At 35.3% G+C, this 19,725-nt stretch overlaps 1 protein-coding gene across 14 annotated transcripts in view; it reads right to left on the bottom strand.

The window, feature by feature from the left end:
- Positions 1-19,725, bottom strand: part of beta-Spec (spectrin beta chain) — a 418,936-nt gene that overhangs the window by 91,304 nt on the left and 307,907 nt on the right. For all 14 annotated transcript variants that reach the window (XM_083113684.1, XM_083113683.1, XM_083113682.1 and 11 more), the window contains 11 exons: positions 17,539-17,690; positions 15,459-15,632; positions 14,317-14,605; positions 10,998-11,298; positions 9,513-9,665; positions 8,464-8,587; positions 6,910-7,073; positions 5,510-5,861; positions 4,239-4,430; positions 2,262-2,462; positions 169-381 (listed from right to left, as the gene is read on the bottom strand). In XM_083113684.1, the coding sequence (XP_082969810.1) occupies positions 169-381; positions 2,262-2,462; positions 4,239-4,430; positions 5,510-5,861; positions 6,910-7,073; positions 8,464-8,587; positions 9,513-9,665; positions 10,998-11,298; positions 14,317-14,605; positions 15,459-15,632; positions 17,539-17,690 (2,315 nt within the window). The remainder of the gene's footprint in view (positions 1-168; positions 382-2,261; positions 2,463-4,238; positions 4,431-5,509; positions 5,862-6,909; positions 7,074-8,463; positions 8,588-9,512; positions 9,666-10,997; positions 11,299-14,316; positions 14,606-15,458; positions 15,633-17,538; positions 17,691-19,725) is intronic.

Genomic DNA, 19,725 nt, shown 5'->3' with positions numbered 1-19,725 from the left:
ATAAGTTTAAAAGTTGATTATATATATATTGCCGGACCCTGTGTACAGAGAATAATCAGGCATGAACAATCAGTTTTCCTTACTGGAAATGAAGCTCAAGACATGACAGAATGAAATGAAGTGAGAAAATTGCAACTCTCCATTTAAGCACTGAACTCCAATACACACCTCAGAAGATTGCCTATCCTGTTCGCCGAGTTGTTCTGCTTGTTGGTGAAGGGCCTCAATAGTAGAGGAGTAGTTCTTCAGTTCATCTGTGACATCTTTGTGCTTCTTCAGAAGAGACTGAACGTTGGCTTCATCTCTACCAACATCTTCGCTTGATACCAATCGCAGAGTATCCAGCATCCATGTGTCAACATCATCTGCATCAGCGAAGAACTGAAAGAAGAGAATGGAAATTTTAGTAAAGGTTCTACATGATAGTGAAATGAACACATGAAAAAGGAAACAAGTGCAGATAAATAAAAATTGAAGGAAACTAAACACAGACACAAAAAATGAAAGTTTCTGGCCACTTTATCTACATTTTTGTATGAACACTGACTGAAAAAGTTGTATCAGAATGAAACTGATCAACCTGAGAGCAGAATAAACAGATCAAGAAACAAGTTATTATATTTTGAACTTTTGACTTGAATTAATGATAATTATATGCTAGTTTGGAGGAAGATAACCTGAACGAACAGATCAACAGAATAAAGTTATTACATTTGACTTAGTAACACATTCGTAGTTTCATTTGCACATAAACAGAAGTGCAAGAGACAGCACAGACATCCGAACCACACAGTTGCACCACTAGACTTTGTAGACAGATATATCAGTTTGACTATAGGTGTGGCAAGTGAGTGCAATGTGCCTATTATCTACAATCCTCCATGGAACTCCTAGCGTAATAATACCCTAATTACGGAGCAAAAACTAGCTGTTGAAATTTCAAAGATATCATCCAATCCCAGTAGTCTCTCATTCTTCCCTACCATACAGTTGCAAATTGTGTTGTCTAATCCCCTAGCAGGCACCAATCAGTGAAGAAACAAAAATTACAGGACACACCATATACAGCTAAAATTTACATGAGGTATCAACTGTTATTTACAAAACAACCTCGAGGCTACAACACTAATCAAGTGAGCTTCAAACAGTGGCGTAGCGCAGATCTTTGGGGGGCCCTGCAAGTAAAATATTGGGGGCCCCTTAGTGGCAAAGAAAATATGATGCCAGAGTGGGACGGAGGTACATTAGTGAACTAGTTAGATAGCTAGTTACTCTGGGCCCCACCTCCAACTGAGGTTTTGGGCCCCTTTGAAGTAAAACGTTCACAAGTGTAGACAATGTGGGAAATTCATTTCAGCTATTTCAATATGAAAAGGAACTACGTAGGGATATTTTCCTATCGGTGGACATCTGCGAGCAAGTAAGTTAATTCTGCATTTTGGAGGGGATCCATATGACACGTTACTCGGGTCCCTCTAGCTGAGATAATACGTCACTGTTTATTATCGCAGATGTCGTATGATGTTACTGGAAACCAGATTTGTTTCCTAAATCTATTTTCTTTTATAAGCAACACTATCTGTGGAATTTATGCGATCATATAAAATTTCAGGGGCACATTGCGGGGCCCCTACACCTCGGGGCCCCCTTGCACAGCGGGGGCGGCTGGTACACCACTGGCTTCAAAACATCATTTTTGGCATTTTAAAGATGGTGCCTCCTATACACACTTGCACCAGTGAAGATGAGTGAGTGGTTTCTTGCCCTCTTGTCAGCCCAAACTTACAGAAATTTATCTGCAAATTAAAATTCAGTATCTCTGTGCATTCTTACCATACCAGCAAGTTTACTAATGGAGGAGAAAGTTAGACAATGGCCTCAGTTCGCAGGCATATGGGTGGAAAGGCCTTCGCAGTGGCTCATAAGTGACTGCACGTGGACCTCAAAGACTTGCTCTTCTGGGGATACAGGCATTAACTCAAAGTTGAAAATATGTGTAGATCAGCAAGAGGTCTGTGCTAAAATGCAGCAAACTTGCACAACCCTACATACAGAAATCTACTAGATAAGAAAAATTAAGGTTTTCATTTGAAACTCCCTCATAAATCTTGGAATATATATTGTAAACATTCAAAGTACACTTACATTTCTAAAAGACAACCAAGCTTTGAATGAAATAATGACAGAATTGGAATTATCAGCATCAGAAAAAACATTGTTCATCACTAAATTTCTAAACTACCCAATTTAAATCTACTTACTTGGTGATAGTCGACAGCTTCTTCCAGTCTCTTGCGACGATATGCTGTAAGTTCCAGAAGGTGGTTCCACATCCCAAGAATTTCTTGCAATCTCTCCTGGATACGGTCTGCACCAAAGTGTTGCCGAGTGACAAGTTCGTCTCCCACAGAAACGACAGCCATAAGCTGAGGTTCGTGGCTTTGGATTTCATTCTCCAGGGCCTGGAGGGAAAAATATATTTCTAGTATATAGCCACAAGAAAATTTATATCACAAAAACTTAGCAAAAATATTAGCAAGTTCAAGAATTTTCAAAGTGAATATTTACACTTAGTAAATTCTTAGTAGAATGCATGTTACTCGTGGGTTTACAAATATTACAAGTCTTAAGACATGGACAGATACTAACACTGACCTGATATAAAATTACAAATGTTCCATGAAGAACATGAATTTTTCATTACTGTCTTTAGTGTATGTAATAGGTTTTGCCAACATTCACTTAAAAAACAAGGATAAATATTTTATACTCTTCAAAGAGATGGCAAAATGGTAGAATCTGACACTAAATTACAGGCTATTTATAGAAAATACTGTACAGTATCTGTAAAATTATTGGCAATATTGATGATAAACCTACACATTGATATTACTAAATTAGCTGATAACCATAGAGTGACAACCCTACAATCTTTACTTCTAGCCATAAGTACAGCTATTAGTAGAGGCATGCATATTTCGTTTTTGCCAAAAACACGAAATGTGAAATAACACATTGAAATGTTAATTTTTCATGTTTCTGAAAAGTGTGAGGTGCATTTCCTCACCCTGTTTTGTCATGAAATTATGCGAAACGAGCTGCAAGATGCGAAATAAGACTCTTAAACATGAAATTTAGAGTTATTTATAGACGCAACACTTTCTAAAGTCAGAATTATCATGAGAGTTATGCAAATCACAGATAATTTGTTAATTCTGATTTAAATATTTGAGAAGCAAAAATGGACCCCTTTATACAGGAATAAATGCAATATTCTGGTAACGACATAAATGTGCTATTAGAAGGGATATGTTTCTTTTGTGGAATAAGTGCAGTTTTTAAATCAAATTTCGGATCATATTCATTTTTTTAAAACAAAAATGTAATTTTATATACCGCTTTTTCATCGCCATAACAGTATTTTTTATTATTATTATTATTATTACGACTTTTGAACCCGAAATTGACTGTTTTTGTACCAAAATGTTGCTCATTTATTTACGAAAAATATGTAGTGAAACACTCATTTCCACAGCAAACCTTTTCAACACTCATGGTTGATGCCAAACCAAACCACAAAGAAAGAATTTGAAAAAAAATTGTTCGTGCTCTTAAAAAAACATACCAAGTCTTATTTCCTATCACTATGCATTAGGGATGGGCCGATATGAAATTTTGGCCAATACCGATATAAAATTTACCGATAACTGATATTCTACCGATCCGATATAAAATTAGAAATGTTCCCTGAAGAACCTACTTTTGTTTTTAAGAATAATATTAAAAATCATTTAATACTTGGGCATCTCTTATCTTTATTATTTAGTTTTCATGAAAATCTGCGTATCTGTAGAAACTAACAAGAAAGCAAGAGTAAAACGATTTATGAAATCCATTACTATTAAATTGGATAACTTATAAATTTTCTCTGGCAATTTAGTAATTTATAATGTGAGGTGGCAGTTGTAAATGTAATTCTTATTTTGTGTTACTTTTCTATTACCTTTGGCTAATCATTACATTGAAGTTGAGATTATAATTGGATAAAACGGATGAAGTTATACTTGTAGAGAAATAGCCATGCGAGATCAAAATCAACCTTTCTGTGGACAGTTTGTGCATTGACCTTCAATGCACTTAACCAATGAGGCTACAAGATGAAATTATGCTTCAAAATTTTCTCTTACAATTAACATAAAATCAAATTCAAAATTGTCAACAATACAAAATAAGAATACCTTGTGCTTAGAGAGAAGAAGATTGACTGTTGTGAGATCATGTCCAATGTCACCAGCTGACAGAATCTGTTCCTTCTCCTTAATCCAGTTCTCCTCGTCAGCCATGTCCCAATAGAACTGCCACAGCTTCCTGCTCTCTTCCAGACGTGCCCGTCTCTCCACGGCCAGCTTCACAAGCTCTGCATATGCATCCTGTAGAGCAAAGTTTCAAAATTAATGCTCAAAGTTTTTTTATAAATAAATATAAAAGAAAAATAAAGAAAAATCTGCTCATAACCCTATTAAATATTGTTCTTTGTATTGCAATTCTCTTCCACAACAAGAGGACAATTTTAAATTTTATCCATTCAAGTTTGATAGATTTTTTTAACAACAAATTTAAATTAGACATTCCAAACAAACTGGAAATTTTTTCTAAATGATTATCTTGTAATGTATTTTCATTTAAGCAATTTCATTGATCTGGCTACAAACACGTAGGGGATAATGCAACCTATTTTTAATATTGGCCACTTACAAATGGTACATGGTGTCTTTATAAATTATAATCATAAGGAATGTAATTACTACTAGACATAAAAAGACAACAAGAAACAACCATGTATCTGCACATTATTGATTATTATTGTTGATTTGCTTTATTTTACTTCACCTTTGTGCCACAATGGCTAATTTATGAGTGATGATATGTTGAAGTTGATGAATGGACATTCACAAACATCCATGCCCAGGCCGGGATTCGAACCCGGGACCCTTGGCATTGTAGCACGATGTTCTAACCATTCAGACTATCTGCAAAATTAGCTAAGAGGATAATTTGTTCCAAGAGCACGGAAGTTCCGGTTTTCAGTCAGTATACAGTAGAAAGATCTTCAATAAACCTCTAATAATACTACTACAATATTTAGTAGCATTTTTTGTTGATTTTCACTTAAAAATACACCACAAATACACTGAAACATTATAATTTGCCTATGTATGGTACATTTTAGTACCATGTGTAGCAGTCTGGTTTGTACTACGTGATGTTAGATTTAGTCATGGACACTAATGGAAACGTTACAATCCAGAAAACGTTAATGAAATTGTTACAACCTAGAAGTGTCCAGAACTGTACGGTACCAAAAATACAATGTGACCCCCATGGCAGATGCTAAGCTTTATTTCAATGTATTCTTTGAGTTTTACATTTTATAAAATTATGATTGGTATTACTGGAGGTATTGAATCATTCCAATACGAACATTATAAAGAGCTTTTCTGTAACTCACCTCAAGCTGCTGTACTCGCTCAACTATGATAGCTGGGTCGCAAGGTCTGTAGCCTTCTGTTGTCTCTTGGTCCAGGAATCTCTGCGACTGCTGCACAACAGCCTTCACCCTCTCACCCAGCACATTGATGTCTGCCTCCACGAGGGAGTGCTTCTGCAGAAGGTCCTCCACTCCCATGAGGTGCTTGCCGTAGTCGTCTGACAGGAGCCGCATCTTGATTTCTTCCATGGAGTCCAGAATGTACAACATCTCCTGGAAATTCTGCTGCAGCTGGAGTGACAGTTCCAGTCGCATTCTTCTTGCTCGCAAAAGTTCCAGCAGGTAGTTCCATAATCTCAACACATTGTCTTTCCTGCAAAGAGAATTAACCCGTTACTAATGAGAAACTGTGTCAAGATTCAGATGGGGAGGGGGGGTGATTCTTCTGTTAAGATCCATCTTGCCTTTCAACCTGCACCACCAAATTCACAAATCAACTCTCCATTTTAAAAATAAATATGATTTGAGATTGTCAAATATATTAGAACTGTTTTAAACATTCAAACTATCAGAAGTATTTAAACATAGAATTGCAAACATAATAATTTGGATAATTTATATTTGGTTCACTTTTGACACGATCATATATAATCAGATAAAATACAGGAAAGTTAAAATTTTAGTGTCAACATCAATGTTAAGAAAAAAGAACATGATCTTATCATAATATAGTATACAATAAAAAAAATTAAAAAATAAGCCAATTAGCCTTACTGTGCATAAAGTGGACTTAAACACCAAATCAATTAATCAATCAATAAAAAATAAGAATATGTCAAAAGTATAAAAAAGTAAAATAAAGTGCTCCCTTGTGCTTTGCGACATGCCATGAAGGCGTATAGGGGATGTGGAGTTAGGGCCCCACACTTTCTTGGTTTGAGTTGGTGTTTTAAGTTCATTTGATGCACAGTAAGACCAATCGGGACTGGACCTACAGTTTAAAGTGGGATCCAAACCACTGTGCCTCCACCGGGTATCGAACCCAGGACTCCTTGATTACAAGGCGACAACGCTACCACTGCCATCGGGGAGGCCTCCCACACTTTCTTGATCATTGCCGAAGGTTGGGGTGATGTGATCAGCACCATGCCCCTGGTCACCTTTACCCAATTCTATGCTGGGAGAAACTAGGCCCTGTCGACATAGCACTGGCAGGCAGAGATAATTCCAGACAAGTAAAGGATCAACAAGAAAAAATTGGGTGAAGCCAGGATTGGCTGAGTAGCACAGTTGATAGAGCAGTGGCACGGTACGCCAGACTCTGGTATGAGTCCTCACAGAGCCTGCACTTTTTGTTAAAATTTCTATATGGGCTTTCTAGATTTTCAAACCTAAGAGTAAATTAATAATTGGAAACTCACCTTGCATTTATCCTATCAATGTCATGATAGTTTTCGGTTTCAAGTTCCTGAGACACAGAGACCACCGCCTGAACTCTCTCTCCGTAGGCAAAGATGTCTGTTTCAATAGCCTCGTGCTTCTTGGCTGCTGCCTCCACAGCTGCCAAGTCGAAGCCAAAGTTATCCTGACACAACAAAGAAAAATTATTTAGTATGCTATTTTTCCCCATCACCACTGAAAGTACATTCAATTGAGTCAAACATACATTTGGTTAATATAGAAAACGCACACTCTTCAGACATCAATTTGGCATACTCTATATATAATTTTTTTTCTTGGATTGTACAGTCATGGACAATTCTGGGTTGTAATGATTGCATTGAAAGTCAATGTGGTTGTTACAACCCAGAAGTGATGGTGACTGTACATTTAACCTTCTGGTCTCAATACATTTGTCCAGGATATTACATTTGATATTACATTCTTCGTACTTGGTCCCCTGAAAAATGTAAAAATCAATATTCTTGTGGTGAGAAAGATCCTATTATATTAAGGATTGTTCATCTGCATTAAATTCATGTATCCTTGTAACAAATGTTATCAAGACATTATAGTTATCCACAAAATCCCTCCCGGATTACAAACGTTTGTACCTTCTGAAGTTTTTAACATAGAGAACCTATGGCAAAGTATGGGACAACTCACCATTTCTTTGGACATCAGTAAACGTCCACTGTTGTATACTGACTGAAGCTGTGCACCAGACCTGAACTGTGACATCGCTGTGTGCCAGATATGATTAATGTAAATTATCTGTCATTAGTCATTTGTTACCTTTTTCGTGTGTTCACTGATAATCTGTAATGTTGTCCAGGGTAAATAGACATGTACATAGCCATTACATTATGTATGCTGATTATCCCTGCTTTACTGATTTGTTTCTGAATTATACACATTTGTTACGGACATCTCTAGAGTTGCATTCTTACTCCTGCACTTAGCGTCCACGTGAGCAGCTTTAGTTGCACAGAGCATATCTAAGTGAAATTCCAATTCTGCCAATGTTTTGGCAGATTCCTCCTAGGGAATTGACACACTGGAAGCATATATATATATATATGACAATATGTGGCTTGTGGATTACAAAGCCCGAATAATTTGCACCTTGCATGCATGGAACAGCAAACTTATATTTTCAGCTCTTGCACCCCGATACTCTTCCAATGCTGATCGCGAGCCATTTCATAAAAGATTAAAGACACTCTTTTTCCTTGAAATCTTGACATCAGAACTTAATGTTTTTGACATCAGGTGGTGTCTTGCTTCGTGTGGAAGTTTCTTTGAGCAGTTATTGGTAAATATGTCTTGTGGTATGGTATCACACTATGAACTTTTTCTGAATATGAACACATTATATCTTGTAGACAGTTTCTGTTTTGCATCAATGGCACCTGAACCCAAAAGAATCATGGCAAATTTTCCCGCACTTTGCTATAAATTTCACTCCTCTATCTTCAAAACTTCAGAAGGTACAAAGGTCATGCATTTTTCATATCTTATGGCAAGTAAATTACCTGAGAGACAAGCCTCTGGTTTTCACTGAGCCATGTTTCCCTCATGCTAGCCTTGCGATTGAATCTGGCAGCCAACTGCTCCAGTTTCTCTTGCCTTATCAGCTCCTCACGAAGAGCCAATTCTCTGTAATACAAAAAAGAAAACTTGTATAATTTCATGTGAAATTAAGAAGCTTGAACAAAAGCAGATTTTCAATTAAGAGTTTCACATATCCAAGGGGAAAATCTCATACTGCATTTTTATTTGAAGGAAGGGGGAGAAACAACCAACCATTGGAGCAGAAAAATTAAATTTGTAACTGGATTTCAAACATTTAAAATATTTCTACTTTAAATCACTATTCAAAATTTGCAGTAGCAAGTTATAAAATGTAACTAGAATTTTTCGTCAATTTTTCAAGTCCGCACTTGTAGACCCACAATTTTTGGCAACTAGCTAGCAGCTTTCTTCCAATGGACAGGGTAGTTTCAACTGGTTTCACAAATTTCTTACTCAACGCCTTTCAGATTTGCCAGCAGGCAGAACTAAAGCCTGGACTTGTTTGTAACTTTAAATTTATATAAATATGAAGCAGAGTATGGTAAAATATGTCAATTTTTATGTGAAGAAAATTCACACAGAATACCCAATGCCAAAATGTATGTAAAATTTCTGGAATTCTATATATACCAAGTTGCATATGTGCACAAAATATCTTACAAATGGACATCACTTACCAAACCTATTATTAAAGTGGTGGTTTGTTTGCCATCACAGCACGATTAATTCAAGTTTTCAGGAACAATAATAAACCCAACTTTATTAAAAATCAATTTATTTCAATATTTATGGGTTGTCTGAAAGTTACTGGCAATTTTTAGTACTACCACCACTATCAGCTATCCTGTAACTATTTGTGATCTATTTATGGATTTTCTCTTGAACACCGTATGCTAAATTTGATGAATGCAAGCACAAAGATGCACTACTCTCACTTGTAAAGCTTTTATATTAAATACAATGAACCAAGGTACACCAAATAATTATTTGAGTAATAAAAATAACTTACCTCTCATGTTCAGCCTTTTCTAGCCTCTCCCATGCCTTGTTTATGTCTGAGATCATCTTGCCTTCCTTTGGAAGGTATGGCTTCTGGTTGTTCGCTCTCATTCGTGACTGGAGGGTGAATAAGAGTACCTCAAGGTTACCCTTTTCGACAAACCTGCAAAAAAAGAGTTTCCATTATTACATGCAATGTTCCATAAATAAAACAAAATTTAACATACACAATTGAATAAATAACAAATGGAGCCCCACATTTCATGGTTGAATTTGACATGTCACAAGTGAACTCCCCTTCTTTGATATAATCATTGATTCATTTGCGACAAATAAAAAAGATTAAAATTACACTAATCTGTAAAAATCAGCTCCACACTTTATATAAGTACCAATTTCCTTAGAACAGAATCTCCATCAGAAGTTACATTTAGAACTAAACTATCTTCCTCAATATAGCAACTGCTATAGCACATTAAAATAATCATATATTTGACGGGGAAACTAGCATAAGCATAGACTCACTTTCAGCTAAGTTGTGCCAATTACATGCACTTGTTTCCAAAATACATCACAAGATATTAATAAAAAGAAAAAAATACTGGGAAGTACATTTGGCACCTTTTTAGACTAAGCAAGGATGAGTGGTGATTAGATTAAACTGAAGAAGGGACACTTGCAAAAAATACCCACACCAGGACATGAACCAGGGAACTTCGGTGGTGAAATTATGAGTATAGTAATCAATACATTCTGAGATTGGGGCATCTTCATGCAGGTTTTCCTTTGCCCAAAAAAGAAATATATCTATACAAAGCTGTTTCAGTTTGAGAAAACAATAACTGGAGGGGTTAATAAAAAAAGACAGGTTCAAGGTTATGACTTTACAAAGAAAAATATTTTCCTAGCCTTTTAACCTCTAGGTTTTATAATGTTCCTGACAAGGACCTTCATTCAAAACATTCTATGTAATAACTGCTTCATATAACAAATGCTCTAACATGGGCAATTGTCATGAATTTGTTAAAGATACATTCAAAAGTTCCCACTGCTTCTTACTGGTCCTATAAGCTATATATTGCTATATACTGATGAATATTTACTTACTTATATATTTATGTATTATATCACCAGTAATTATCATGAAACGGTCTTCTGTTTTCTGTCTGGAATCAAACGCATTATCCCTCTCACAAGATCCAAAAAGAACTAACTGTTACACTAGCCAGGGACTTATTTTGAAATAAATATTGCTAATTTCCACAATGACAATTAACTATCGCCTCACCCCACTCTAGTCCCTAACTTCTAGTAGGAAAAATCATATTCTACTATAACTCTACAATACATAAAAGGTCCTATTAGAGACTACAAATCCAGATAATGAGGCACACAAGCCAGTTTGATGGGAACAGTCATAATACAAATAGAATCTTGAAGAATCCTACTGAAACACGCCACACATGCAGATGATAATCACAATTCCAACACTCACTTTGGTGGTTTCTCCACAGTCCTGTACGTATTAAATTGTGCCAACTGCTGCTGCACTCCGACGAGGGAATTTGCAAAGTTCCTGTCTCCCAGGGCAGCGATGGTTGCCTCAATCCACTTGAGGAGATCACTGGTCATACTCTCGTATTCCTGCACCATACGGTCGTTCTCCATTGCGATTCCAACCACTTTGCCTATCCTCTTTCCCTGCACAGTCTCTTGCTTCATCTTCGAGAAGTAATGGTAATACGTGACAACATAGGTGATTATGGACTTCTCGTCTGGTTGCTCAACAAAGACATCTACAAAAAATAGGATATATTAAAATAAAAAAGGGTGACCTAATACTGCTTTCAACTGGTGTTAATACCAATACTTTTACAGATTCCTGTGTACACTGAATCTTCTCAACATTGCAACTGTAAATTTCTACTTCCGTTATTGGTCTATTTTAGAATCCAACAGGCTAACAGGGACTGGACCTGTACATTCAAGTATTTCATGCACAAATAAGCTCTTAAAACTCATTTAATCTGATATTTCGACATTAGGATCCAAAATTTCATTATTATACAGCAGCCATTCCTAATTTTAGCATGAATAACAATATATCTTTTTTCAGTTTCCGACCCAGATAAAACTTATTAGAATTTTGGTGTTTTCTCACAGATCTAAGCCTTTAAAACTCAATTATAACCTGATTACAAGGTGACAGCATTACCACTACGCCATCAGTGTCCTTTAGTTATTTAAGGTCACTTTCTTTAAATCTTTTATTATTAATTGTTACAAAGAGTGATGGGACAAGCAATGTTATATCTACTCCTTGCCAAGGATTCAAACCTAGAACATTTTGTTTCATAGCACATTATATTACCCACTCTTTCCCAGAGTCTAGCCTACAACCACATTAGTTATAATTAAGTTATTGTGATTGTTTTCCACACCTCAACTATCTAATAATTGTCATCAGATAGTTACATTGAGATGTTTCAGCAACAGATAACATTTATTCACATGACAACTTTCATTTTCTTTTAATTAGTTAAGTTGTTTGTGGGTTTGTAACAGACTTTTTGAAATACTGAATTCTTCATAACTCGAGAATATTCTAACTTTACAAATGTATTTAACACATATCTCAGTAAAATATTGGCATTTTAATTCAATTTGCTACAATTTACATGGGAAAATACTGACACACTGGTTGTTTTAAGTCTCACTCCTGTTCACAGTACAATTTGCTAATTACACTGAAGTTTGGATCCATTTTAAAAAATACAAATTGAAAGTGCATACTTCTTTGAAGCTACACCTTGATGGGTGATTGCCAATGTATGAAATAAAATATATATATATGTGTGCGTTTTCTTTCTCAAAGCAATTGTTGCATGTTGGCTGGTCACGGACCTCGAAAATTGTTGATCAGATGATTGGCGACAATCAATTGTGCCAACATCAATGAACAAAGCAAACATTACAGACTGTGGAGTGAACATTTTTTTTCTCAGGTAAGTTCATATATCACCTTTCTCTGCGACTTTTAGTACAAATGTACCAAGTTGGTGTGTTTAATCATACTTGCAAGCATGGACGTCCGCAGGATTTTTTCCAGGGAGGGGTAAGGAAGGTAATTTTTTTTCGGGGGGGGGGGGGGGGGGGGCAAACGAAGGCAAAACTTCCCCAAAAATAGTGTTGTTCCCTAAAAAACATTGCTTAAATTTGAATTTATGGTGTTCATGCAATAATTAACACATATTATTGTGGCTAAAATGAAATTATATGCGTGAAATACATATTTTTTTGGTTGACTTTCATTTTCCAGGGGAGGGGGCATGGCCCCCCCCTTCCGGATGCCCATGCTTGAAAGTACTGTTTCTTTGTTTTTGTTTGGTAGAAAGGTGATGATACTTAAGATAAATTTGACAATAAAAATGATAATCTTCAAAGTTTAATTCATATTGATAATTTCACATTTGTACTTGATAATTTGTATTTCGTTATTTAACACAAACTATTATTACGTTTTAGCAGATCCATGTGAAAAGGTACCGGTAGTAGGCTTTCGGTAATGTCAGAAGAAAAGCACTACTTGATTAAAACATATTAATGATATATCAAAGTATCCCAAATTTATTGATTGATTTGGTTTATTTTACTTCGCTTTTCTGCCAGGTTTGGTTAATTGTGAAGACAAGGCTGAGGATGAAATCGATTAAGACAAACTCACAAAGAAAACTCATGCCCAGGTCATATTCGAACAAGGGACCCCTGGCATCGTAGCATGCTGTGTTAACCACTCTGCCATGGGGGCAGCACATCTAAAATTGTTAAAGCAAGGAGTGAAATTACTGTTTTTGAGCAACTCAACATTTTAAGTTACAGCGCTTGAACAAACCTTAAAGGGAAACAAGAGATGGTAATGGCAGAGCCTTGAAAATATTAGTAAATCTGTACTGGATGTAAATATTTCAAGCAGAATCTGAACTACACCAATAAATACGGAAACAGGTAGCTGGGTCAAGTCATTAAACACACGTGAACTAGAGTTGGCCAAAGGTTTAGGCCCCTTTTCATTTCGTTATCGTCCAGTTCATATGAATCTCCACCGAAAAACTTCGCCTTTTCTCCATATCTTTTTGTGTCGACTGCACAGAGAGCTCGAACACAAAAAATTACCGCCATTTCCAGATGGCACAGAATTGTCTTTAATGGTATGCAATGTTACCGAAATTTTACACAGTACTATCAAACGTACAGTTGGCACAGGTATAACTAATGTTGCGTGCAAAGAGAATGGATCCCATTCTCCTACGTGGTGGGTATTTCCTTGAAGACGACAAACAACTCTGCCGCAAACATGGAGACTGTGCGAATTCTGATGTCACATGAAACCCACCTATACACTAGATGTTAATATGTACACCATGTAGCTGCCAATATAGACATATTGGCATATGTGACTATCATGAAATTGCCAATTAGCTGTAAGTCTTAATAAAGTGATGTGAAGTAGGAAATATAGACATAAGATTGGCAAAATTTCATATCTACCCATCCCTAATATACACCAATTGCTCTAAGAAAAGTGTTTTCCATATCAGTGTAAGCACACTCTCAAAGTGTGGAGTTTAATTGAAGAACATTCTCTTTGTTGCTTATCTATTCACACACTTCTTTATGTAGATATAAATTTATTTCTTGTAGCCAAGGCAAATTTTGGAATTAATTTCTTGGCTATCACAAAGCTCTCTTAACAACACATAAAATTTTTCTAAACTATTTTCACCCCATTTGAAATCATTACTTTAGTTACTTACCTTCTGGGTCCAAAAGTTTTGTGAGCCCTAATTTTTCTTCAGCTACAGTAAAGGCATTATTCAAGTTGTGAATTGCATTGGATTTGCTTAGTTTTTCATACTGTATCAAGTCCGGTCTATGTTTGTGTATAATGGCATTGAAAGCCAAGCCATCTCGCCATGATGTGGTGAAGTTCCGGATGTTGACATTGTGGTAGCCTGCCGTTTTCATCTGACACCAGAGCAATAGGGCATCTTTGGCTGATTTTGTTTCTTGGTTATCAGTCTCTTCTATTGTAATGTCTTGGATCTGAAAGGAGCCATTAGAAAATGATACAACATGTAGATGCAAAACAAGAAATACTTATCCAAGAGGTGCAATATAAAACTTTCTAATTTTTTCTGAAGAAATTCCCAGATATTAATAAGAATTCTAAAATAAATGTTCACAGACTTGTCAATATTGCAACTCACTAATTAATAAATATAATCAAATTAACTTGTTTTATTAACGCTCCTGAAAAACATTAAGAAAAAACTATTACATAGTGTCCATGCATTAACATTCATAATAGAACTTATACCAATACACCTGTAGTGATTGGACTTTTTTAATTACACAAATGATTGGAATTTCAAATTGCACAATGTTTTCACAATTCACATGTGTGAAATACAAAAAAAAAATGAATTAAAAACATTTCTCTACAGAGCATCTCAAACCAGTAGGAAGTGTTTTATTCTCTACTGCAGGAAAGATAAAAAACAATCTTTAAAACTTATGTCCTACGAATTAGAATTAAAAAAAACAACAACTTAATTTTCACACATTATTGAAATTTCTCATTTTTATGGACAATCTATTTTGATATAATTTTAAAATATGAAGCAGTATACAGACAATTTTTACTTCAGGGCAATAATTCAAACCTCTTTTGTTACAACAGTTTAGAAAACATAATTTTACCATTAATACTTTTAACTTTGTTAAAATAGTGTTTAGAAGTATGTACAAAAATCCATACACGTAAGACAAATTTGATTAATATTCACCGAGCTTTCCAATTTGATATTTTCTCTCACAAGTTCATTTCCCTAACTTTTCCCACATTTTCTGAGTTAGTACAAACATGAACACGCACAAAGGGAGGAAGACAACTAACCTGGAACCTGAGAATGATGGTCCAGATAAGACCAAGGCTAAGTCTAGGATTTCCATCTACAATGTCGTGAGAGCCCATATTCTCCAAGTGCACTCTCTGATCTCTTAAAAACTGTAGGGCCTTGTCTACATTTTCCAAACAATGGATCCTCATCTTTCCTCTTGTTGGTCTTGGCTATAAGAAACAAAAGTAGTAAATAGACTTGAAAGCATAAACAAAATCATAGTAAGGTTATATTTCTAACATAAATACCAGCTGCATTTCTTCAGAGAAATCTTACCTTACATTGTTGTTAAGTACATAAAACAACAGCTAAATAATATCTAGCTGTATAGTACTTGGAAACTTCGCATCTGCATTTTCTGTATTGGACATGTTAATAAATAGTTTATTAAGCTATTTTAGGGCATAAAGACATGAAAGAGAAGAAAATGCCCTTTTTATCAAATGATTCTTCTGCTTTTGTTTTAGTGCCAGCAATTTTCAACAAATGTCAACACATGCTTTAAAAAAAATTTCAAGCCTCGAGGGGAAATTCCGCCACTGCCTTCACAAGTGATACATTTGAAAACAAATAAATTGAATCCACGACTAATAATTGTGAGGCCTCCGTTAGTATTACAATATTTCAACAATCGAAATGGATTTTTTAAATCACATCTAATTTGTACTTTTCAGCATTCATATAAAATATATGTTACATAGTATATATTCAAAGGATTTCTTAAATATGGAAATAGCGACAAATATGGTACATAGTATATATTCAAAGGATTTCTTAATTATGGAAATAACTACAAATAAATTATCTTGACTCAGACTGGGATCTCACTTTTTGGACAACATATACCGTATTGGCCCGAATATAAGCTGAATATTTCTCCAAATTTCAATTGTGAAAAATTAGGATGCATCTTATATTCGCGACATTAAAAAATTATGACAATTCGTCAAATCACGAAATATTGTGGGAGGAAAGCAGTGAGTGATGGAGTGAGTAGCGGAAGTGAAGTCAGTAGTAATAATAGTGATGGCGGTAAATAGGCAAATTTTCTTGCCTAATAAGTACTGTGCCGGTAATTAACGGAAAGCTACCTTTGAAGTAGGTATAGCACACAATTGTAACATCAATTTTTCAACAACGATACTGTATTTTGTATGTACCGTTTTTATGATAAATATGTACCTACCTAATTATATTTTCCTGAATCTGGCGGTAAATGGTTACCAGTATTTTCTTTTCTCCCCTCGGCTTATATTCGGGTATCATATTTTCTTTCTTTTCACTCCATCAAATTTTAGGGTGCAGCTTATATGCTGGAGCGGCTTATATTTGGGCCAATAAAGTATTTTAAAAATAATTTTCTAATAACTTTAAACATTGATATCTTTTCACAATTAAATTTTTATCATCATGTAATTTTGAATGAGTTTTTAGTTATCTACAGTTTGAGATACAAGGAACTTGGATAATTTCTTGTAAAATTTATCATTTACATTTCAATACAGTATTGTCTTACATGCTACAACAGAAATAACTTATACATACTGTATTCTCTCATGATAAATTACAATCAAAGATTCATGAAGAAACAAATGAAGAGTAAAATGTTTTTGCAATTCTTTAAATACTAGTAACTTTTTTGAAAATCATCTGAATTGAAACTTTTGTGACTGCTTTATCAGTTCTGAAGAAATGAGGTTCTGTCAACTCAAGGCCTCTCAGGACAACTTTTGTAAATTCAAAAAGTAATGAACGAGTTAGGTAAGCAGTTAAGGTACAATAATCATTTGGGAGGTTCAAGTTCAAACCCCACAGTTAATGATTCTCATAGATTTCTCCACGAGTTTCCTCAGTCATTTCAACTGAATGCTGGGATGGTACCTTTAAACAAAGCACATGACACCTTTCCCATGTCCCTTTCATCTCATCATCATTTCCATTACAATCATAATCTCATCATCATTTCCATTACAATCATAATGGTACAAGTCATGTCCACAATTGTTGCACAACTAGTACATATTCAATACAAATAAATAGGATCTTTGAGACAAAGACTTTTGAACAATGCCTTACCAGTCTTTCTCCCGAAAGAACTTCCAACAATTTGAGAAGCATTCGTCCATCTCTGAGGTCTGTGTAAAGGTCTGTGATGCGACATGATACTCGTACAAGGTGTGAGTTTACCCATTTCTGAAAGGTTTTCTTCTGTACACTTTCTCTCTCGTCTGAAAGAAGAAGAGTTAAGACACATGAGAACATTTGTCATATCAGCAAAGATGATGGAATCCAACTTCATTCCAAATATCACATAAAATAAAATTGTCTTGCATTAACAGAAAACCACATGTCTAGAACAAAGACAAGGTATTAATTTTCACTTTTATTGTGGTACAACAGGCAGTTATGCTCTTGGTAATCCATATGATTACCACGAGCACAACAGAAACTGGATTACTGTGAATGGTAAATATGTAGAACATACCAATAAAAATGGTAAACCAATATAATTGGGTTTATAACCAAACATTCCTAGGGTTTTTCATGAAAAATGTTCAAAAGCTGCAGAACATACCAATAAAACATATTACCATTATTATAACATTATACAGTATGAAATAAATAATCACTGTTGAAAAGAGATGAAATAATATAAACTAAGAATCATGGAAAAACACAATTGGATCATCATATTTCCAAGAGAAAATGTTGCGATAACAAATGCTACTAGGTTCAGCAGTGTGTCGGTAAGATAGCTTTTAGTTGTCGCACAAAGGCTCCGCATTATAACTAACACATATCCAGTGTGATATTTGAGAAATTTCCAATCGGAGGAAAACTAAATTAACTTTAGGGGGAGGGGGGGGGCTACAGTAACTTCTTTCGAAGCAATGGGATATATTTATCAGTCCTTTCCTCCCAAGAGGAAAAAAAATTACATCTAGGGGGAGAAGTGCGACAACTCCCTACGAATTCTGTCTTGTCCCTATCTCAAAAATGTAATGCCTTTTGGATATGAGTTTCCAGTACTATGTAATAAAACTTATTTACTGATGGATTTCAATACAATGTTTTCTAGAGGAACAATCTTGCTAAGCCCCGCGACAGGTTAACTTTGCAGCAACTTTTCCCATACATAGAACCAAACGTGCTGGCAGAATCTAGTTCCGCTGCAATACTGCGTATTTTCTCACTGTCTGTGATATAAACAGCTCGGCCATTAGGGCGAGACTGGCACGGGGATGCTGAGTGCCGTTCTCGAGTGGATTGATACATAAAACCTACTGCAAACTTAACGTGTCGCGGGGCTTAGTTTCTATTACATATTAAATTGATTTTTACTTAATTTCACTTAATTTTCAGTTAATTTTTAATAACCGCAAATTATTGTTACCAACATTATAGATGTGAAATATACAAATTTAGACTGACAATTTTTTCCAGTGCCCCCCCCCTCCTCGGAACTATATCAACATTATTAAAATCCACATGACTTTGCTATATATTATTCCTAGTATAGACCTCCTTGACAACTGCACATCTGGGGACCCAAAAATCAGCAAATGCTTCACAACATGCAACTTTTATGAAACTTCTAAGCAGAACGTGCTGTTCATGCATATGACTTTTAAGATATTGTGAATGATTTCACACACTTCCATCCCATGGAACAAGTTTGAAAACTTGAGTCGTTTTTGGAATAGCAAGTTCAATAACAATTGTTCCTGGATTTCATATTGGATGACAAAACCGTTTCTGCTACACATTTACCCAGAATTCAGGTAATTACCAGAGAACCAGTGATTCAGTGTTATTTGTTCGTGTACACAGTAATGGTAGGTGGGCACACACAATGCATGATAAATGATCGCTGGTACACCATAAATGTTACTTCAGACAAAATCAATTACAAGAAATTTCTTTATGTTTAAAGGCTAACACCATTACTAAATGATATATCAATAACTCTTGATGAAATGCTGGTAAACTGCCTGGTAAACTGAGAGAGTATAATTCCATAACTAATATGGAAAGTTAATAATAAGTAGAGCCCGGATTTTAGGCAAAATGCCTATTCGTTTCCGATGCTGGTAGACAAAAATTGAACACAAAAGTACACCGATCCGAAGGTTCTCAACATTCTGAACAATACTTTATGTTGCCTTTCTTTGCCTATTTCACCTTACTTACGCTGCCTTTTTAAAACATTTTTGCCTCTTTTGTCATTCCGACAAGGCATTTTTTTAAAATTATATTTCTCTT

This window comes from Lepisma saccharinum, chromosome 28 (genome assembly GCF_977018435.1).
Source record: "Lepisma saccharinum chromosome 28, izLepSacc3.1, whole genome shotgun sequence".
Classification (NCBI taxonomy): Eukaryota; Metazoa; Arthropoda; class Insecta; order Zygentoma; family Lepismatidae; genus Lepisma; species Lepisma saccharinum.
This window is presented reverse-complemented; position numbering and strand designations above follow the sequence as displayed.